This window comes from Hemicordylus capensis, chromosome 12 (assembly GCF_027244095.1).
Source record: "Hemicordylus capensis ecotype Gifberg chromosome 12, rHemCap1.1.pri, whole genome shotgun sequence".
Taxonomy (NCBI): Eukaryota; Metazoa; Chordata; class Lepidosauria; order Squamata; family Cordylidae; genus Hemicordylus; species Hemicordylus capensis.
In genome coordinates this window covers 10,877,191-10,895,840 of record NC_069668.1, presented here as the reverse complement: position 1 = coordinate 10,895,840, position 18,650 = coordinate 10,877,191, and the positions used below count along the sequence as shown (strand labels likewise).

At 53.0% G+C, this 18,650-nt stretch overlaps 1 protein-coding gene and 1 non-coding gene across 3 annotated transcripts; both read right to left on the bottom strand.

Annotated features, from left to right (window-relative positions):
* Positions 1 to 917: 917 nt before the first annotated feature.
* SPAG5 (sperm associated antigen 5) lies at positions 918 to 17,816 on the bottom strand. 2 transcript variants are annotated; one of them, XM_053275506.1, is made up of 24 exons: positions 17,711 to 17,816; positions 15,779 to 15,895; positions 14,718 to 15,028; positions 14,388 to 14,580; positions 12,611 to 12,730; positions 12,406 to 12,498; positions 11,898 to 12,011; positions 11,074 to 11,193; positions 10,264 to 10,356; positions 10,078 to 10,179; positions 8,667 to 8,760; positions 7,829 to 7,952; positions 7,409 to 7,481; positions 6,972 to 7,105; positions 6,655 to 6,820; positions 6,388 to 6,496; positions 6,030 to 6,107; positions 5,522 to 5,645; positions 4,604 to 4,715; positions 3,327 to 3,407; positions 2,876 to 3,016; positions 2,559 to 2,633; positions 2,075 to 2,155; positions 918 to 1,059 (listed from the first exon to the last, which is right to left on the bottom strand). In XM_053275506.1, exons 2-24 carry the CDS (start codon positions 15,860 to 15,862, stop codon positions 988 to 990), a joined length of 2,694 nt encoding a protein of 897 aa, XP_053131481.1. In that variant the 5' UTR covers positions 15,863 to 15,895; positions 17,711 to 17,816; the 3' UTR covers positions 918 to 987. The 2 variants fall into 2 exon arrangements, with proteins under 2 accessions (XP_053131481.1, XP_053131480.1); XM_053275505.1 differs by lacking the exon at positions 17,711 to 17,816 and adding an exon at positions 17,262 to 17,398.
* On the bottom strand, positions 14,147 to 14,218 carry TRNAA-GGC (transfer RNA alanine (anticodon GGC)). Its single transcript has one exon. It is a non-coding gene; the product is annotated as a tRNA-Ala (tRNA).
* Positions 17,817 to 18,650: the final 834 nt, after the last annotated feature.

Here is an 18,650-nt window from a genome sequence, read left to right as displayed (position 1 = left end):
AGGATATAAGGCAGAGTAGCATGCTGGGCACACAGGCACCCCTTCAAATTCAGGATGCCAGAGCCGGCCATGAACAAAGGGAGGTCCCCTTCAAGCCCCGCTTGCGAACACTCTAAAAAAAAAAGGATCAGGCCAAGGGTCTGTCCAGTCCAGCATCCTGCTTCACAGCAGCCGCAACCCAGATGCATCCGAGAAGTATACAGCTGCTCGGGCTAGTAGCCACTGATAGTAGCTACTGGTAGCTGTTTCTCTAGAGGAATTTGTCCAATCCTTTTCTGAAGCCTTCTAGATTGGTGGCCATCCCCACATCTGGTGGCAGCAAGTTCCACAGCTTCACTACACCTGGTGTGGAGGAACAGTGCACAGGAGGAGGGAGATGCAGAAAAGCAGGCAGGTGGAGGAAGCCTAACTCTTCCAGCATTCAGCTTCAACCGATGGCCCCGGGTTCTAATATTAAGAGGGAAGAAAGACTTCCCTTGATCCACAGACCGTGCATGAGTCCAGCACCCCTTTATCATGTCCTGCCTTCTTTCTCAACGAAAGAGGCCCCAACCTTGTCGTCTCTCCTTGCAGGGGGTCGCTCCAGCCTCCCTGATCATTCTGGCTGCCCTTCTTGGCTCCTTTTCCAGCTCCACAACATCCTAATGAAGGTGCAGTGACCAGAACTGTACATGGTCTTCTCTGTGCCCTTATACCTTAGATTTTTATAAAGGCATTACCCTATAGCTAGTTTTATTCCCATTCCCTTTCTTGATGATGTCTAGCCTGGAATAAGCCTTCTTTATGGCCGCTGTCCACCCTGATGACCCCAATCAACTTTTCCTGGGCACTGCCAACTCAGACCCCATCCATGTAGATCTGAAGTTTGGGTTTTCCCAAGGCACATTCGCACTGCAATCACTCCAACAGGACAAGCCTTTGATGCAAAGCGACTTTTATTTTGTGCATGCAGACCGATACGCCCTTTCCCCTCCCCATAGTTTTCCTTCACAGAAGCAGTTTCTTGAGGTTTTGAAGCTCAGCAGAGTTGACCACCTCTGCAGGCAGCGTAGAAAGCACCTGTCGGGGGGAGAAATAGGATGGTCAGAATAGGAGTGGCCACCAAAGCACAAAGGGGCCCTTTGGGGTGTGTGTTCACCCTCATCAACTGCACAACGCCTGTGCCAATATGAACTAAATCGGGTACAGTTGTAGGGCCACCTCAACGGCGTCTTTGGGAGGTCATCCACACCAATCAAACCCCTGTAGGGACACACAGGGATGCCCATATGGCATGGAGTGTGAGGAGGTCAGCCATTCCAATCCAAGATGGCGGCCATGTGAACATTTGAGGCGCAAGCCGGCTGATTTGTGGACTGCCTAACCCATTTGAAGCAAATTAGGTGCAGCTGTAGGGACACACAGGGACACCTCAGTGGCATCAATGGTGATGATGTCATCACCCCAATTCAAGATGGTGGACACGTAAACATTTGAGGCACACGTGCACTAACTTATGTGCAGTCTAACTGATTTGAACCAAATTTGCTACAGACACATAGGGATGCCCCAATGGTGTCATTTGTGATGTCATCCATCTCGATCCAAGATGGCGGCCGCGTGAACATTTGAGACACAAGAGATCTAACTTGTGCACCTCGATTGTAGAGGTGCCAGTGAAAGGAAAGCAGGCCCATTGGTTCGTACTAGAACAACTGGTTTTAAAGTTGAATGCAGTAGCGCAGTGCAGTGCATCTTTTTTGCATGCAGAAGGCTCCAGGTTCACTCCCTGGCAGAGTTGGGAAGGAGTCCGGCCTGAAATCTCGGAGAAGCCGCTGCCAGTCTGTGTAGACCAGGGATTCTCAACGGTGGGTCCTCAGATGTTATTGGACTTCAACATCATAATCCCCAGCGGCCACATAGCTCTGGCCTGTACCACGAAAGGACCAGCCCTGAAAATAGGATGCTTAGGGAAAGGAAGGCGCCAACCAAGCGCCTTCTCGTGAGTGGCTCCTAAGGCCCTGAAGGAACCGCCTCCGAAGTTGCTGGGAAGGAGTGAGACCTCACAGCACCCAGCTCCATCGACCCCACTCACCTCTCTCATCTCCACCTCTGCCTCTCGGTAGTGCCTCAGTGCCTGCTGGGCCTGGTGGAGCTGACACTCCAGCCTCTTCGTCTACAAGTTGCAGCCAAATAAGAACAAAGATTTATCTACCTCTTTTGAACCAAAGTTTCCAGAGAAATTTTTACATAGAGAAATAATAAATAAATAAGATGAACAAGCCATGCTTGCTACCACAAGACCAGCTCACCTCCCATCTTCCCTTTAGGGGACGGGGCTGTCAACTCAGTGGAAGAGCAGTTGCTTTGCACTCTGGTTAACTCCCTGGCAGCATCTCCAGGTAGGCCTGGGAAAGACTGCCTGAAACCTTGGAGAGGTGCTGCCAGAGTAGACCACACTGAGCTAGAGGGACCACGAATCTGACTCCACGTACAGCAGCTTCCCAACTCTATTCAAAGGGGCACCGGAGTCCGCACACACCCCTTCCCTTCAAGGATCTGGCCCGAGGTCTCCTCACCTGGCCCTGGTGCTTGGCCAACAGCTCTGAATTCTCGCTTTCCTTTTCTGCGAGCATCTCTCTCAGTTTCTCCACCTGCGTGGCACGCGAGAAAGGGAGGGTAGTGGTAGCAGTGCTTCCAAGAAGCAGGAAGGGCACTGAGCCAAAGTAACTGAGAGCTTTTAAAAAGTTTTTTTTAAGAATATTTTCAATTGCTTCGATTGATGCAGTGTTGATGCCAAGGACCTCTCAAGGTAGAATCAGACAGTAGCAGACATGGGGGAATAATAGGCTTATTCATACAAGATGGGGCTGCCCCCCGCCCCAAAGCCACTCACCCGCTGCCGCAGCGAGATCTTCTCCTGGATCCAGTCGGGATCACACGGCTTTGCCCCCCTGAGCTCCTCCCAAAGGACCGCGGCCTCTGTCTCTGCCTTCTGGAGGGCCCGTCTGAGCTGGGCCACCTCCCCCTGAAGGTCCTGGGGAAGACCAGAGCGGAGTCAGGGGCCGGTCTGGCCAGGACTGACAGCAGCACCCTCCCCTCCCGCAAAACGGAGGCAGGCCTAGCTCCTGCAGCATTCCTGCCCCCTTGCCCACCCCACCCGGCTGTCAAGGGCAGGAAAACCCTCCAAGGATAGCCAAGGCTGCCGCCCCCCCCCTACCCTCCCAGCGGGGAAGACCAGAGGCCTGGGTGATGGGCTGCAGTGTGGCCTATGCTCGCTTTACTTTCAGCCTGGCTTCCGAGAGAGATGAGAGGGCTCAACCCACCCTTCCCCTGCCCCAACGTACCAGGAGCTCCCCGCCCTGGTCGATAGAGAGCTGCATCTGCTCATCATGCCGAGAGATGACATCTCGCAGCTCCTTTTCATTCTAGAGAGCGGGAGGCAGGCATTAGGAACAGGCTTTCCGGGGTCTTTTTCCCTGCTCGCATCCGCAGCAGGCAGAACCCCTCTCCAGCCAGCGCCTTGGGAGGAAATTCACAAACTTGCAGAATCCTTGGCAAGTTTCTAGACCGGAAGGAGGGCAGAAGCGGCCGACTGATGAGGAGGGCAGAGGCGGCCGAGGAACGGCTACGGGGAGGGCAGAAGCGGGAGGGCAGAGGGGGCAGCGGCCATAGAAAGAGGGGACCGGGAAGGCAGAAGCGGCAGCGGCGGAACCGGCCCTGCCGCTAAAACAAAAAAAGGCACCCGGAGGAAGAGAAGTGGGCGGGGGCGCGGAGGCAGACGGTGAAGACGGCGGGGGCGGACGGCACTCTCCCCTACTAGCGCCCGTTATTTTAACGGGCTTGAAAACACTAGTCTACTATAAAGCAGAGAGAGCACTATGGTTTCCTCCGTATGGGTTGGGCTAGCGAGAAGCTTCTATTCTACTCTTTGTTCCTGTGTGTATGAGTCAGCAAGTTCAGTACCAATCTCCGAGTGCCTTTGTCTCACAAGCAGCGTTCCCTCTAAGGTGTGCGCACGCTCACATGTTCTTTGATGTCCACTCAGTTAATTTTGGATCCTGCTCAGGCTGAATCAGGAAGGCCCCACTCTGAATGCAGGTGCGCACACACACTGCCTTGATACTGCCGCCCAGAACAAAACTCATTCCGCACACCGACGAAAAGAAAAGAGAGAACACACTGCTCACAAGTAAAGTTATCTTAAAACCTCTTCACAGGTGTTTGCTCCAACGGTTCTCTGCGCCCAGGGGGCAATTCAGCCAGCGCCCAGGGGGCAATTCAGCCAGCGCCCACAATGTTGCCTCTCACAGGGATTCCCAGATGTCATTTACTCCAATTCTCATAAACCCCAAGCAAAGGCTATTGCAGCTGAGGATGCTGGCAGTTGTAGTCAACAACATCTGGAATCCCTATTCGAGGCCATTCATGCCAAACCCGTTTCCCCCCTGCAGAGAATGCCACAGAAAGATCTTACTTCACCCAATCGGTCCATCGCAAGTGAAAAATCAGGTCCCTGGCAGCTAGGTGTTCCAGAAACAGATCCCCAGTGGCTCTACACCCAAGATCCCTCTTCCGCCCTGCAGATCCAAGCATGACCCCAGATCTTTGCTCCATGGCTGACCTGTATCCGCAGACGCAGAGCCTTGTGCAGCTCAGCGATGGTCACGTCACGCGAGTCCGTTTCGTTCTGCAGCTGTAATTTCAGGGTCTCCAGCTGATGCTCCAGCTGCAAGCTGCAGGAAGAAGGAGAGAGAGCAGTGCTGGGCAGCCATCATAAGCGGAATGGGAGAGGAGTGGGGAATGGGATGGCTGGGTCGTGAGGTAGGAAGTTGCCTTATAGCAGGTCGGCCCAATAGTCCATCGGCTGCAGCCCAGGATTGCTAACACCAACCAGCCTTGGTTTGCATTTGGATGGGAGACTACAAGGTGAGCGTTGTAAGAGACTCCTCTTTTATACTGCTCCTAGTGGAACCACAGCTCAGTGGCCCAACACCTGCTTAGCATGCAGAAGGTCCCAGGTTCAACCCTCAGCAGCATCTCTAGGTAGGGCTGGGGGAGACTCCTGCCTGGAACCTCGGAGTGCTGCTGCCAGTCAGTGTAGACAATCCTGAGCTAAAACGGACCAAGGGTCTGACTCAGTAGGAGGCAGCTTCCTATGTAACTAGACGAGCAAAAGCCAGCTCTGGACATCCAAGCCATTCTACTATGCGGGGCTTCTTACTTGGGGGACAGGGGCTCTCCTAGCCTTATCTATTATTTATTTATTGAATTTATATACTATCTAATATCGAAATCTCTAGGCAGTGTACAGAATTAACACATAATATAAAATGGGGGGGGGAGAATTAAAATCCATAAAGAGATAAACATAATAGATTAAAAAGACACGTTAAAATTTTAAATAATTCTAATTTTTGCAGCCTTCTCAGGAAGCAGCTGAAAGGTTTGGTAGACCTGGCTTAGGAAGGCAAGGACTTGGTTAACAGGCCGAGTAGCAGAGTCCCTCTGTCCAGCCAGCCAGGTTCAGGACCCCACTCACTTTTCTGCTTGCAGGCCTCGGACCTCCTCTTGAGTGGCTTTCCGGTACTGGTTGCTCAGGAGGTGGAGCCGGTTGGCAGCTTCTTGCAATTCCTGGACACGGTTTGCAAGGCTCTCTTGGATTTCTGCAGGATGACACTACAGTCACAGACCAGTAGGGGCTGAATGCCATCCAGCGCAGGAAGCATGAGGCTCTGCCCCGCACACCAAGCCCCAGACGGTAGTGGAGAAATGCAAATCAGCCGCCCACATGCATCTCTCATATCTTACTTATTTTATTATTTCTCTCTCTAAACTGGCCTGAGCCATTTTTGGAAGGGCGGTATAGAAATCAAACAAATAAATAAATAATCAATAAATCTCCTTCCCTGGAAAGAGTTCTGATCTTTTCTGGGGTGGGGAGATACAGATATATACGGCAGGCTGAATCCGACCTAGTGTGGCCAGGATGGCTCCAGCCAGGAGGGGGAACAGACCCCCCCTCCCCCCCTTTGGACACACCCAGGTACCTGCTGGTGCTGGTGGAACCACAGGTGTGACTTTAGTGAAGGCACTGGGGGGGCTCGGAAAACCGGGAGTTTCCACATCTGTAAAGAGAAAATGCGGAAGGGGCTTGAAGCCTGCCCCCCCCCCCAAGCGGACTGGGAAGAAAGCCATCGCTCAGTGGCAAAGCACCTGATTTGCCTGCCAAAGGGTCTCGGGTTCAACCCCTGGCAGCATCTCCGGGTGGGGCTGGGAAAGACTCCTGCCGGAAGACCTCAGAGAGCTGCTGCCAGCCTGTGTAGACAGTCCTGAGCTAGGTGGACCAAGGGTCTGACTTGGTTAGCAGCAACTTCCTTAGAAAATGTTGAAGACTTTGAGCCTCACCTTTCCCTGCGGCAGCCAGCAGAATGCTGTCCACGAAGGAGGCCCCCAAGCCATGTGGGGTCTTTGGTGCAGGAGTGCAGGCCCTACTCCACTGGGGTTCCTCGTGCACCTGCAACAACGGGAGCATGGGAACAGGTAGGTGCTAGGGCAGCGGCTGCAGGGAGGGCCTGGAAAAGGATCGGGGCCACCCGTCCGCCCCAGAGAAAGAGAGCTGCTGCCCCCAGGAGGGGCGGGGGCAGGGGGAGACAGACCCCTCCTGGCTCCTACCTCCTTGTGCAGCGCTGCCTTGAGGGAGTCTGCAATCGCCAGGAATTGTTCCTGGACCACCCCGATGTCCACCAAGGCCGTGGAGAACTTCTCCATGCTGGCTCCCGTGCTCCGGATCTCTTCCCTGGCACTGGCCAATTCCTTGCCAATGGCCTCCTGCTTCTGCCTTGGGGCAGAGAAGAGCGAGCTGAAAGCCGGCGCTCTTTAGGGCAACAAATCGGAACCGACTCTCTTGGGTGGCGGTGGGGACATTCTGAGGACGGAGTAGGAAAGAGGGCAGGTATGGGGCGGGGGGGGGGAGAAAGAGAGGGACTTACTGGAGCTCCTTGCAAGCGTCCTTGAAATCCTCCAGCTGAGCGCTGCGCTCCCGCAGTGTCGAGAGGGCAGCCTTCAGCTCTTCCTCCCTCTCCCTGAGCTGACGGCGGGCAAGTTGGCTCTCGAGTTCCAAAAACTGGGGTGGCACAGAGAGGACATTTAGGGAGAGGAAGCTGCACGTGAGACACAAAACCTCCCTCACCCCTTGTGACCCCCCCCCCCCAGACACAGACCCGTCAAAGCAGCCCTGCCCTTCCCCCAGAGGCCCCGAAAGCTGCCTTACCCCACACCCTGGTAACGGGGGGTGGGCAGCCCCCTTTAAAAGCCACCGTGGCAAAGGCTTCTTCAAGATCCCCTCTGCTTACTAAGATCTTCGGGAGAGGGCCGCTTACATTTCCTAGTCCCCTGCCCGCCCCCCCCATTTACGGACACCCTGCACCTCTCCACAATCCATCGCCTCACGCAGGTCCTTCAAGATGCTGTCCCATTCTTGCTCCTTCTCCCGAGACAGCCTGCAGAAAGAGAAGTGTACATAATTTAAAACACAGCAAACATCACACACACACGCGCACACTTTCACAGAACAAAAGCAATTAGTTTAAAGTTAATCTTAACTAAAAGCCTGGGAAGAACAGGTGCACCTTGAAGGTCTCTTTAAAAGCAGCCAGAGATGGAGATGCTCTTATTTTGACAGGGAGCACATTCCAGAACCCCGGGGCAGCTCCAGAGAAGGCCCCGTCCCGGGTCGCCACCAAACAACTCAGGAGCAACCTCAACCAGACCTCAACCTCAACTAAATGTACCTGCATGTTGCTGACCAATCATCTGTTTCTTAAGAAACAAGGGCAAGCAGCCTTACCGGGTCATTCTCTCCAGCTCCGTCTTCTGTTCTGCCAGTTGCTGGGCGAGGAGCTCTCTTTCCTGTTGCAGCCGCTCCTGTTCCTCCTCCACGGAGATCAGCTTCTCCTGCATGGTTCCCATCTCTATGGCAAGAGCAGAGTCACAGCATCCTAGAGCTGGAGGGAACCCTTGAAGGCCATTAGTCCAGCCCGCTGAATCCCGAGCGAGAACATCCCCAGCGGATGGCTGTCCAGCGAGGGAGAGCCCACTCACCCCCATAAGTAAAGGGTCCTGTGGTCAAACTATTGCTATCATGAAGAAATTTATTCTAATGGCCAACCAACACCTATCCTCATGCACCTGAAGCCTATTTGATCTAGTCTCTGGTCTCGTTCAAGCAGGCACCAACACATCTGCCGAGTTTAGGTAGGCCGACATCTACATTATACATTTATTTATTTTATTTTATTTAAAACACATTTGTATACCACCCAAAATGCAAGTCTCTGAGCAGTCTACAATGAAACAATAAAAACCTTAAGTCTACCTTGTAGACTTAAAATTTAATTTAATTTAAATTCAATTTTTTAAAAAAAAGGTTAATGTATATTTATCGATTGTGATCTTTATCGGTTTTATGAATTTTAATGTTTTATATTTTATATTATGTCCTCATCTGTACGCCGTCTGGAGATTTCTATATTAGGCGGTATAGAAACTCGATCGATCAATCAATCACCCATTGAAAACTGGTTCAACAATCACTCCCCTCCCTGCACGGGTTTAGTATTTCAAGGGCAGACATGGAATTAGAAGTCGGGTTTTGAAGCGGCAGTTTGAATAAGGCAAGCACCCACCTTTGCTTAGGGAAGAATTCGCATTGGTCAGTTTGTTCACCTGGCCCAGGGCCTCGACCAGCTCCACCGTCCTCTCCTCCAGCTTGCTGCAGACCTGCGGGCACATCACAGCGGGAAAAGGTGGAGACGTCAGGGGTGATCTTAGTCTGCAGGCTGCCAAGTGGTCTTATCATCTAAGACAGTATTCAGCAGCCTGAAACTTCCCCAGGATTTTCCGGGATTTCTAAAGCTACATTGCTAGCCTCGTACACTGGAACTTTAAGACTGTGACTTAATTCCTGGTAAAGCCACAGAACCAGTGTTCCCTCTACCAGGGATTCCCGGATGTGGTTGACTACAACTCCCATAATCCCCAAGCAAAGGCTATTGCAGCTGGGGATGCTGGGAGTTGTAGTCCACAACATCTGGGAATGCCTGTTAGAGGGAACATTGGTCTGGACGACACAGGTGGTGGTGCATGCATTGGACACCATGCATGCAGTGGACTACAACTCCCAGAATACTCAGCTACAATGGCTTTTGCTTGGGGATTATGGAGTTGTAGTCAACGACATCTGGGCATCCGCTGAAATAAGCTGTCTAATAGTCATGGGGTGTTGGCCCACATGACCTGTAGAATCAAAACTCAGGGGTGGGGATTGGGAGCATATTGTGCATATATTTGCATCGCATTACCCCTGCTGAGCAAAGAGGCACCTTTTAAAGTAGTGATTCTCTGATACGTAAGGGGAGGGCAACCGGCCCTATCCAGCCCCAGCACAGCATCCCTCCAGTGGCTGTTGCTGGTGTCTACCTTATGTTTCTTTTTAGATCGTGATCCCTTTGGGGACAGAGGACCATCTTATTTTGGTCAAATTTCTCTATGTAAACTGCTTTGAGAACTTTGGTTGAAAAATGGTATATACATATTTGTTGTTGTAGTAGTAGATAGAGGTGGCAGAATTATCTTTTCCTGGTGCAAAATGCTCTTCCTGCCCCCAAGGACAGAGGGAGGAGAGCTGGTCTTGGGGTAGCAAGCATGAATGCTCCCAGCTGCTAAGCAGGGCCTTCCCCAGTTTGCACTTGGATGGGGAGCTACATGCGATTGCTGTCTGCTGTGAGATATTCCCCTTAAGGGATGGGGCCGTAACTCAGTGGTGGAATCATCTACTTTGCATGCAGAAGGCCCCAGGTTCAGTCCCTGACAGCATCTCCTGGTAGGGCTGGGTAAAACTCCTGCCTGAAATCTTGAAGAAGCTGCTGCCAGCCAAGGCAGACAATCTTGAACTAGAGGGACGAAGGGCCTGACTCAGTATAAGGCAGCTTCTTCTGTGCCACAAAAGGCAGGAGCACAGGACAGCCCTTCTCAAAACAAGGGACCAGGTGTCCCTCTGGGAGCCTCCTAGTGATGAGACCCAGAAACAGGACTCGCCTCTCGGTGCGTTGTGAGCTCCTGCCGGGCAGCCTTCAGCTCCTCCTGCATCCTCCTCATCGTGTCCTTGAACCTCTTCAGCAACTTGGTGAAGGCCTCGTGCTGCCAAGAGAAGCCAAGAGCGACCTCTGTTAGGCAAAGCAGGCAAGGCCAAGGGAAAGCCGGAGACTGCAGGCAGGTACTCACGCTCAGTCGCATCGAAGTCCAGTCCTCCTTCATTTTGGTTGCGAGGCGGTCCCCTTGCTCTGAGCACTCTGCATATCCACGGACAAGGTCCGCCTACCGAGGGAGAGCGAGAGTTGTGTGTGCTCAAGGATGCCAGACGGAGGAAAACAAAGGGGACAATTCATGCGGATCTGACTTGCAGGACAAATCTGCATGAGTTGCCCCCTTGTTTCCCCTCTGGAAAAAGCCCCTTGCGAGGAAAGCTGGTTTTGTGGGAGCAGGCAGGAATGGCCCCCCTTTGCTAAGCAGGGCCCACCCTGGTTGGCATTGGTATGGGAGACTAGAAGTGTGAGCACTGGAAGAGATTCCCCTTAAGGTATGGAGCCACTCTGGGAAGAGCATCTAGGCTCCAAGTGCCCTCCCTGGAAGCATCTCCGAGACAGGGCTGGGAGAAACTCCTGCCTGCCACCTTGGAGAAGAGGCTGCCAGTCTGGGTAGAAAATCCTGAGCTGGATGGGACCAAGGGTCTGACTCGGTAGATGGCAGCTTCCTATGTCTAGCTGCTTAGTCTGTGTGCATATGTATGTCTGTGCACGTGGCGGTGGGGAGAGAAAGAGTATCTGTGCACACAAGCCTGCATATACATGTGTGTGCGCGCATGCATATGTGCATATTTGTGTGCAATATACATGTATATGTAGGTGGACATCCCTGCATCCAAGTTCTGCACCCAGAAAGCCTGAATTCTGCAAGCTGTATAACATTCTGCCCACCTGATCCACACACACACTCCCCCAAGAGGTCTACCCCGAGAAGCCCCCATCTCCTCACCTGGTGCCCTCGCGCCTCCTCTAGCAAGGCCCGGAGATGCTGCTGGGATTCCAGAGACTGCTCCAGCTGTCCGATGCGGGCCGCGGCGTGGCTGCGAACCGAATCCAGAACCTGGTCTGCCTACAGGATGTTGGAGGGGGGGAAGGAGCCAGCAAAAGCTTTTGAGTGCCTCACAGCCAAGCATGTATCCGGGAGCCCTGCTGGATCAGGCCCGAGGCCGACTTGTTCCAGCCTCCCATCTCCCACAGTGGCCCATGGGAAGTCCCCAAGCTAGAGATGGAAGCAGGCTCCTGCCTCCTGCAATTGGTATTCAAAGGCAGGGTGGCTCTGAACCCAGAGGAACCTCAAAGAAGCCGCTGCCAGTCAGTAAAATAACTCCAAAGCACAGATAAACATAAAACCTGATCAGAATGCCCTGCAAGGCAGGGTCACGGGGAAATCACCAGGAACAGCAAATGGTCAAACAGAAGCAAGCAGGAGTGAAGACGGCATCGCAAGCAAGATCGCACGCTCGCTCTCTTTCAGCAAGAATTTCTTTTCGGCAAGGAAGGCACAGAGGAGGCAGGATGGTGCCCCTCTCTGGGCCAGCCGTTGCACATTCTAAGTGCCCCGTCTCCCCACCCCCCACTCTCAGATTCCACCCAGGTGGAGTAGACAGTTGTCCCAGGCAGGCAGCAATTCCACTCAGGAGGACTCAGCACAGCTTGTCCCAGGCAAGCAGCAGCCTTTGCCCATCCTTTCACTGGCTACCTCATCCTAACCGGCAGCCTTCGGGAGCAAGTTGGCTGAAGCAAGCGAGGCTGGAGGGGAGCTAGAGTCCTTACCGCTTCTTTGGCCTCCAGGGCCTTCTGCAGCCTGGCCTTCATTTCCTCACGGTCTTGGCTTGAGCGCTGGAGGCTGCTCCGGCACCGAGAGAGTAGGCCTCTCATCTGCTCATGCTGTGGAGAGATGGGGATAGAAGAGGGTATGTGCCCTTCCCATAAGCATAGCACAGACAGAACTCAAGACAGGGCCTTGACAGTGGTGGCCCCTCAGCTCTGGAACACCCTCCCAGATTGTCATGCTCCCTCCCGCGTGCTTTTTAACACTCACACACACTTAGACCCATCCTTTCAGCAAGGCACTTTGATATACTTCCCAGTAGGTTTTTAATCTGTAAATCCAGTTTTAAAGGAGTCTTATTTTTAAACAGAATTGGATTAATTTCATATGGTTTTATTATGTTTTATGAGAATGATAAGTTGGCCTGAGCAGTTCTGTATGGGAGGCGGCGGTACAGAAATGTTTTAAATAAATATAAAATCAATAGGGGCTCAGAGTTCTATGTTTCACCTGGTGGCTGAGGGTTCCCCTGCTGTCCTGGAGGTGCTGCAAGGAAGTATCCATGATGTCCTGGATCTCCTTGGACTCCGACGACCACTCTCTCTGCGGAAGGAGGAAGAGCTGGGTCGACTCCCGAAGGGGGAGTCCAACCCACCACCCCTGCGGCCGCCCTCTCAGCCCTTCGGAACTAGCCACGGCCCAGGCTCACACCCACCATCTCCTTTGAGGCCCTCCCCAACTGCTGGGCTAGCTTCTGCTCGCTCTCACGGCTCCGCTGGAGCAACTGGAATCGCCTCCTCAGCTCCACGTACAAGTCACGATACATCTGCTCCTCCTAGGAAAAGACCAGAAGCCTTCATTTGGAGAGTGCAGGAGCCATACTGGCAAAAGAAGGCACTTTCACGGAGGGCCCAACGGTTTAAGGGGCACGCAAGGAATCTTCTGCTACTAGCCCACACTAGTCCAATTGGCTACCTAGCTTCTGGTAGAAGTACCGTCCAACAGGGGACACAGGAACATCAGAAGTGGCCTCATACTGAATCAGACCCTCGCTTGATCCACCAAGCTCAGGATTGCCTGCTCTGGCTGGCAGCATCCAGCGTTTCAGGCAGGAGTCTTTCCCCACCCTACCTGGAGATGCTGCCAGGGGCTGAACTCGGGACCTTGTGCATGCAGAGCAACCCTGGACGATGACACCACGCTTTTGAACCTGTGAGCCTCGAAAGCTAAACCAAACGCTCAAGGCGGTTAAGGGCCGTAGTTTGTTTGTTTTTTAAAAAGCCGCCACCAAAGCACAACACAGTTTCGTTTACTCCCTAGCCTGTTCTTAAAGTATCAAAACACAGCATCTGGTCTCGATGAAACTGGCGTGTACCCTTGATCCATCTCGCTCAGGAGTGCCTGCACTGACCGGCAGCGGTGCTCCAAGGTTTTAGGCCGCCGTCTTTCCCAGCCCGACCTGGAGATGCTGCCAGGGGCTGAACCTGGGACGCCCTACATCCAAAGCTGGTGCTCGACCACTGAGCTTTGGCCCCATCCTATAGGAAGCGGCTGTAGATGCAGCTCAGGATTGCCTACTTTGACTGGCAGCGGTTCTCCCACATTGCAGGCAGGGGTCTATCCCAGCCCTACCTGCAGATGCTACCAGGGATTGAAGCTGGGAGCTTCTGCATGCAAAGCAGATGCTCTCCCACTGCTTTCCTCTTTCCCCCTACAGCCACAGATAAACAGATAAAAGGAGACCGAAAGGATGGTGATAGGGGCTGTGTTCCCTCTCATAGGGATTCCCAGATGTTGCGGACTACAACTCCCAGAATCCCCAGCTGCAATGGCTTCAGCTTGGGGAATCTGGGAGCTGTAGTCCACAACAGCTGGGAAGCCTACGCCCCAAACACTGGGCCCCTCCCTTCCTCCCTGCGGAGAGCAACCCGGGGTTAGCCCTCCAGTCGTGCATGCATAACCTGGGCCGACAGCAGCAAACCTGCCAACGTGCCCGGCCACGTGAGAGATCCGTTTTCTAGGCGGACTGGGCCGCGTGCCCGTTTTAATCCACTTTAAACTACACTGCCTCCCAACAGGATCTTTACAAAGCAAGTAGCTGAGGATGCAAGTGACGAGGGTGGAATTAGGAGCATCGGGAGCTGCCGATACCGAGTCAGGCCCTTGGGCCACCGAGCTCAGGACTGTCCACACGGACTGGCAGCGGCGTCTCCAAGGTTCCAGGCAGGGGTCTTTTTCTGCCCTGTCTTGGTGATGCTGCCCGGGATTGAACCGAGGACCTTCTGCGTGCCAAGCAGAGGCTCTTCCACTGAGCCACAACCCCATCCCTAAGTTTGCATTTGGCCACTAGGCCCAAAGACCCAGACAAGACTCTATGTCTGTTGCCATCCTCCGTGAGTGGCAAGACAGACAGCGGAGTAAATTGGACACCTGGATTTTGCTGCTCTTGGCAGGGGACACCGTTTCCCCCAACAGGCCTTCCTTTCTCTTACCTCTTTGGGCTCCGAGACCGGGGTCTGCGTGGCTGCCTCTCTCTGGTCGGCCGGCCCCACGTGAGCAGGCGGCTGCTGGAATTTCTCACAGTCGCACATGTGGCACGAGAGGGCCTCCATGATGATGAGGGTGCTCTCCAGACGACGCTCCAACTCCGCCCGGGACAAGTTGCCCAGCTGATCCAGGGAGCAACTAAGGACACAAGGACGGGCACTTTGAGGCTGACCCAAAATCCACACTTTCCCCCTGAGCTGTGGCAGAGAGGCCAGGGGTCCACAGAGACAGCCCACAATGCCAGGGGCGGCAGGGGAGTGAGGTGCGGAACTCACTGCCACAGTAAAGAGTCGGTCTCCGTGGTGCTGTCCTTGGTCCAGGGCTTCTCCGCCGGAGATGTGTTCACATCCGCCTCCACCAGGCTCAGAGCCGTGGTCCACGTGGCTGCCGATGCCACTGAGAGTGGAGTGATGCTGGTGCCCTTATCCTCTTGCTGGGCAGAGAGAGGCAGGCTCTGCCGGAGGGTCGCGAGGACCGGGGAATCCGGCATGCAGTGCTCCAGCCAGACCAGGGGGGCCGTCCAGGTGAGGGTGCTGGGCAGCCGTGTCCGACACCCGTCCTCCTCGGTGGATGGTGGAACCGGGGTCTGTAGAGAGAAGGCCTCTGCTCAGCCCCAAACACCAGCACCTTCAGCTAGACTCTTGGGGGCCATTTAAGTAACGGCTTCGGCTAACCTACCTCACAGGGTTGTTGCGAGGATAAAAATAACCACGAGCTCCTCGGCGGAAGAGCGGGATGTAAATGTAATGGAGAAATATAAACCTGGCACGATTTCCCCGATGACTTCAGTACTGCTGGCCTCTCCCCCTTTTCAGACTGTAAGCCTTTTGGGGACAGGGAACTATTTTGCTTTTGCTGTTGCTGCTGCTGCTACGCAACCCACGTGGAGCCCATTTGCACTGAAAAGCGCTAGACTAGTACTGCAAACGACGGGCAAGAGCTTTTTACAATCAACAGCTGGCAACACACCCACAGCCTGAGAGACAACTCGTCCCACTCGCGAGATCTTCCCCTCTCTGCTCGGGAGGCTGTTCAAGACTCACCGGCCAGCAGAGTTAAGACTGTTGAAAAGCGTAGTGGTTAGAGTGTTGGACTAGGACTGGGAAGACCCGAGTTCGAATCCCCATCCAACCACGAAACTCACTGGGCGACTCTGGGCCAGTCATGCATCTCTCAGCCTCCCCTACCTCACAGAGTCATTGTGAGGATGAAAATAACCACATGCACGGCTCTGAGCTCCTCGGAGAAAGAGCAGGATAGAAATGTAATAAAGAAACGAAAGGAAACTAAAAGGCTCTTTCCATTTCCCACCCGGCTGCCCTGTTCACGGCCTCACCTGTAGCTGAAGGCACCTGATCAGCGGGGTGAGAGAGGTCGATTCTCTGGCTTCCAGCAGCCCTTCCGGAGTTTGCACGGGCATTTCTGGGGAGGGCTTTGCCAGCTTGTGGCAAGGCTGAAATCAAGGAACAGAAGGGCACAGCATTAAAGCAATGAAATCCCACTCCAGGAAGAAGTGGCCTTATACAGAGGCAGGCCATTGGTCCATCTCACTCAGTATTATCTACTCTGACTGGCAACAACTCTCCAGGATGTCAGGCAGGAGTCTTTCCCAACCGTTCTGGGTGGCAGGATCAAGGCAGTGTGTGCACATGTGCGTTCAGAGTGGGGCCTTCCCAATTCAACCTGAGCAGGATCTAAAAATGACTGAGTGGACATGAGCTGCCATCGACTGAGTCAGACCCTTGGTACATCTAGCTCAGCCATTGTCTGCACAGGCTGGCAGCAGCTCTCCAGGGTTTCAGACTGATCTTTCCCAGGCCTACCTGGAGATGCTGCCAGGCACTGAACCTGGAGTCTGCTGCTTTGCAAGGTACTGGCCATCACGTGTTGTTTTTTTACATGCACACACATTCAGATGGAGAACTTGGGGGGCTTTGTATCCTTCCCCTCCCACCCCCTTAGTGCAACCAACCGAGTGCTGGTTCTGGCAGACCCAAAGTGACACAGTCCGAGACTGGAGGAAGAGAACAGTTTTAAAGAGGGAGAAGGTGGTTTGGAAGAAGAAGCAGAGTCTGCCCTGGTTGCATATGAAAGGGAGACTAGAAGTATGAGTACTGGAAGAGATTCCCTGGGAAAAGCATCTAGGAACATAGGAAACTGCCATATACTGAGTCAGACCATTGGTCCATCTAGCTCAGTCTTGTCTACCCAGACTGGCAGCGGCTTCTCCAAGGTTGCAGGTAGGAATCTCTCTCAGCCCTATCTTGGAGATGCTGCCAGGGAGGAAACTTGGGACCTTCTGCTCTTCCCAGAGCAGCTTCCTCCCCTGAGGGGACTATCTTGCAGTGCTCACACATCAAGTCTCCCATTCAGATGCAACCAGGGCAGTCCCTGCTTAGCTATGGGGACAAGTCATGCTTGCTACCACAAGACCAGCTCTCCTCTCCTGATCTAGGCCCCAAGTTCCCTCCCTGGCAGCAGCATCTCCAAGATAGGACAAGATTTTATTTTTTTTAATAGGACAAGCATACAGTACGTTGCCAAAGATAGGGCTATCTCCAAGATAGGGCTGAGAGAGAGTCCTCCTGCCTGCCACATTGGAGAAGCCGCTGCCAGTCAGTGTAGACAAGACGGAGCGAGATGGACCAAGGGTCTGACTCAGTATAGGGCAGCTGCCTATGTTCCTAGGGTCTCAAAGCACCAAAGGAAAACCTGCCAAATAGGTTTAGAGTACATCATGGCGCGGGCGGCGCTGCAGATTCCCCCACGGGGCCTGTCCAGGTGCGGGGCGAGGGGTGCGGAGGGTCCACATCACTCACCTGTCCCTCCCCGCTGGGACTCCCATTCACTGACGCCGCCATAACGCTCAGAGTCTGGGCTAGGCAGGCCCCCCGCTTCGACTTTTGAATGAAACCGCAGCCGCGCGCTGATTGGCCGCTTGACGGCCCACTCGGGAGGAGGAGCCGGAGGCAGGAGAGGGGGCGGGGCCGTGTGCGCCAAGCGAGACGCACATGCGCGCTAGTCGGCCGGGGTTTCCATTCATTGAGCAAGCTTTGTTTTGAAGTTGAGCACGGCTTGCGTTCAAAGAATAGAATTGAATATTAAATGTACGCGTTAAATTCAATGCCTTTAATTTTTAAAAAAGCTTTTCGTTCATCCCATCAAGGGCTTTGTTTTTTAGGTTAGAGTGCTGGACCAGGGAGACCCGAGAGGAGTGGGCATGGGATGTGGGCACCCCAAAATATTCTCCCCCCCAGCCCTCCCCAACCTGTTTTCAGTGCTGCTCCTTGGCTGAATATTTTCGTAGAAAGCAAGAATGCCTTCTACCCCTGCTACAGATCAGGTTGCAGAATTCCACTCAGGCAGCAGGGGGAAAAAAGGTGTTTTCGCTGCAGAAGCCAAGACCATTTGTATGCTAATTGATTGTCCTAATGATGTTAACATGGTTCGTCTCTGGGTCCGCCTCTTAGTCAATCAAACAGACTCAGTAGGAATCATTTAGAGGCTTTTATTGCTACTGCAGTTTAGCAATAAGTAATCAGTAGGCTTACGCTCTCAAACTGATTACAGTTTGGTTACAGATGCATCTTACATTTATACAAACAATCTGAATGATGCTGACGTGACGATAAAATGGTGGTCTAAGTATCTAGTACGCATGAGAATGATTCATTGTTCATCTGGTGATTACTCCTTATTTGGTTAAATCCTGTTTTCTTAACTGTCAGCGAAAAACAGTGAGAGCCAAGTTTCACAGATACAATTTAGTGGAGAGAGATAATGACGTTGATCATAAGAGGCAGTGATGTCCCTGAGCAGGGCTGGGGTTACTTTAAGTTAGGATGAGGTTTTCTAAGTAAAATGGAGTTGCTTTGGTTTTCTAAACATATCACTAATAAGTGGTTTCCGGCGAGAGACGGGGCTGGGGTTCTCAAGATCCCTTGAATTTGATACCAATTTCTTTTCAGTAGGAAACATACTTTTTTGCTTTGAAGATCCATTCATTGATTGTTCATTGGTGCAGAACACTGCATGCTCTAGCTATTGAGAAAATTGGAGCTTTTTTTGGTTGACGAGTGGGTCTTTTTGCTGGCATGCATTGTCCCATTTTGCATTTGTAAGGTCCTGAGTTCAAATCCCCATTCAGTCATGAAACTCACTGGCCAGTTATGTGTATCTCATCCTAACCTATGTCACAGGGTTGTTGT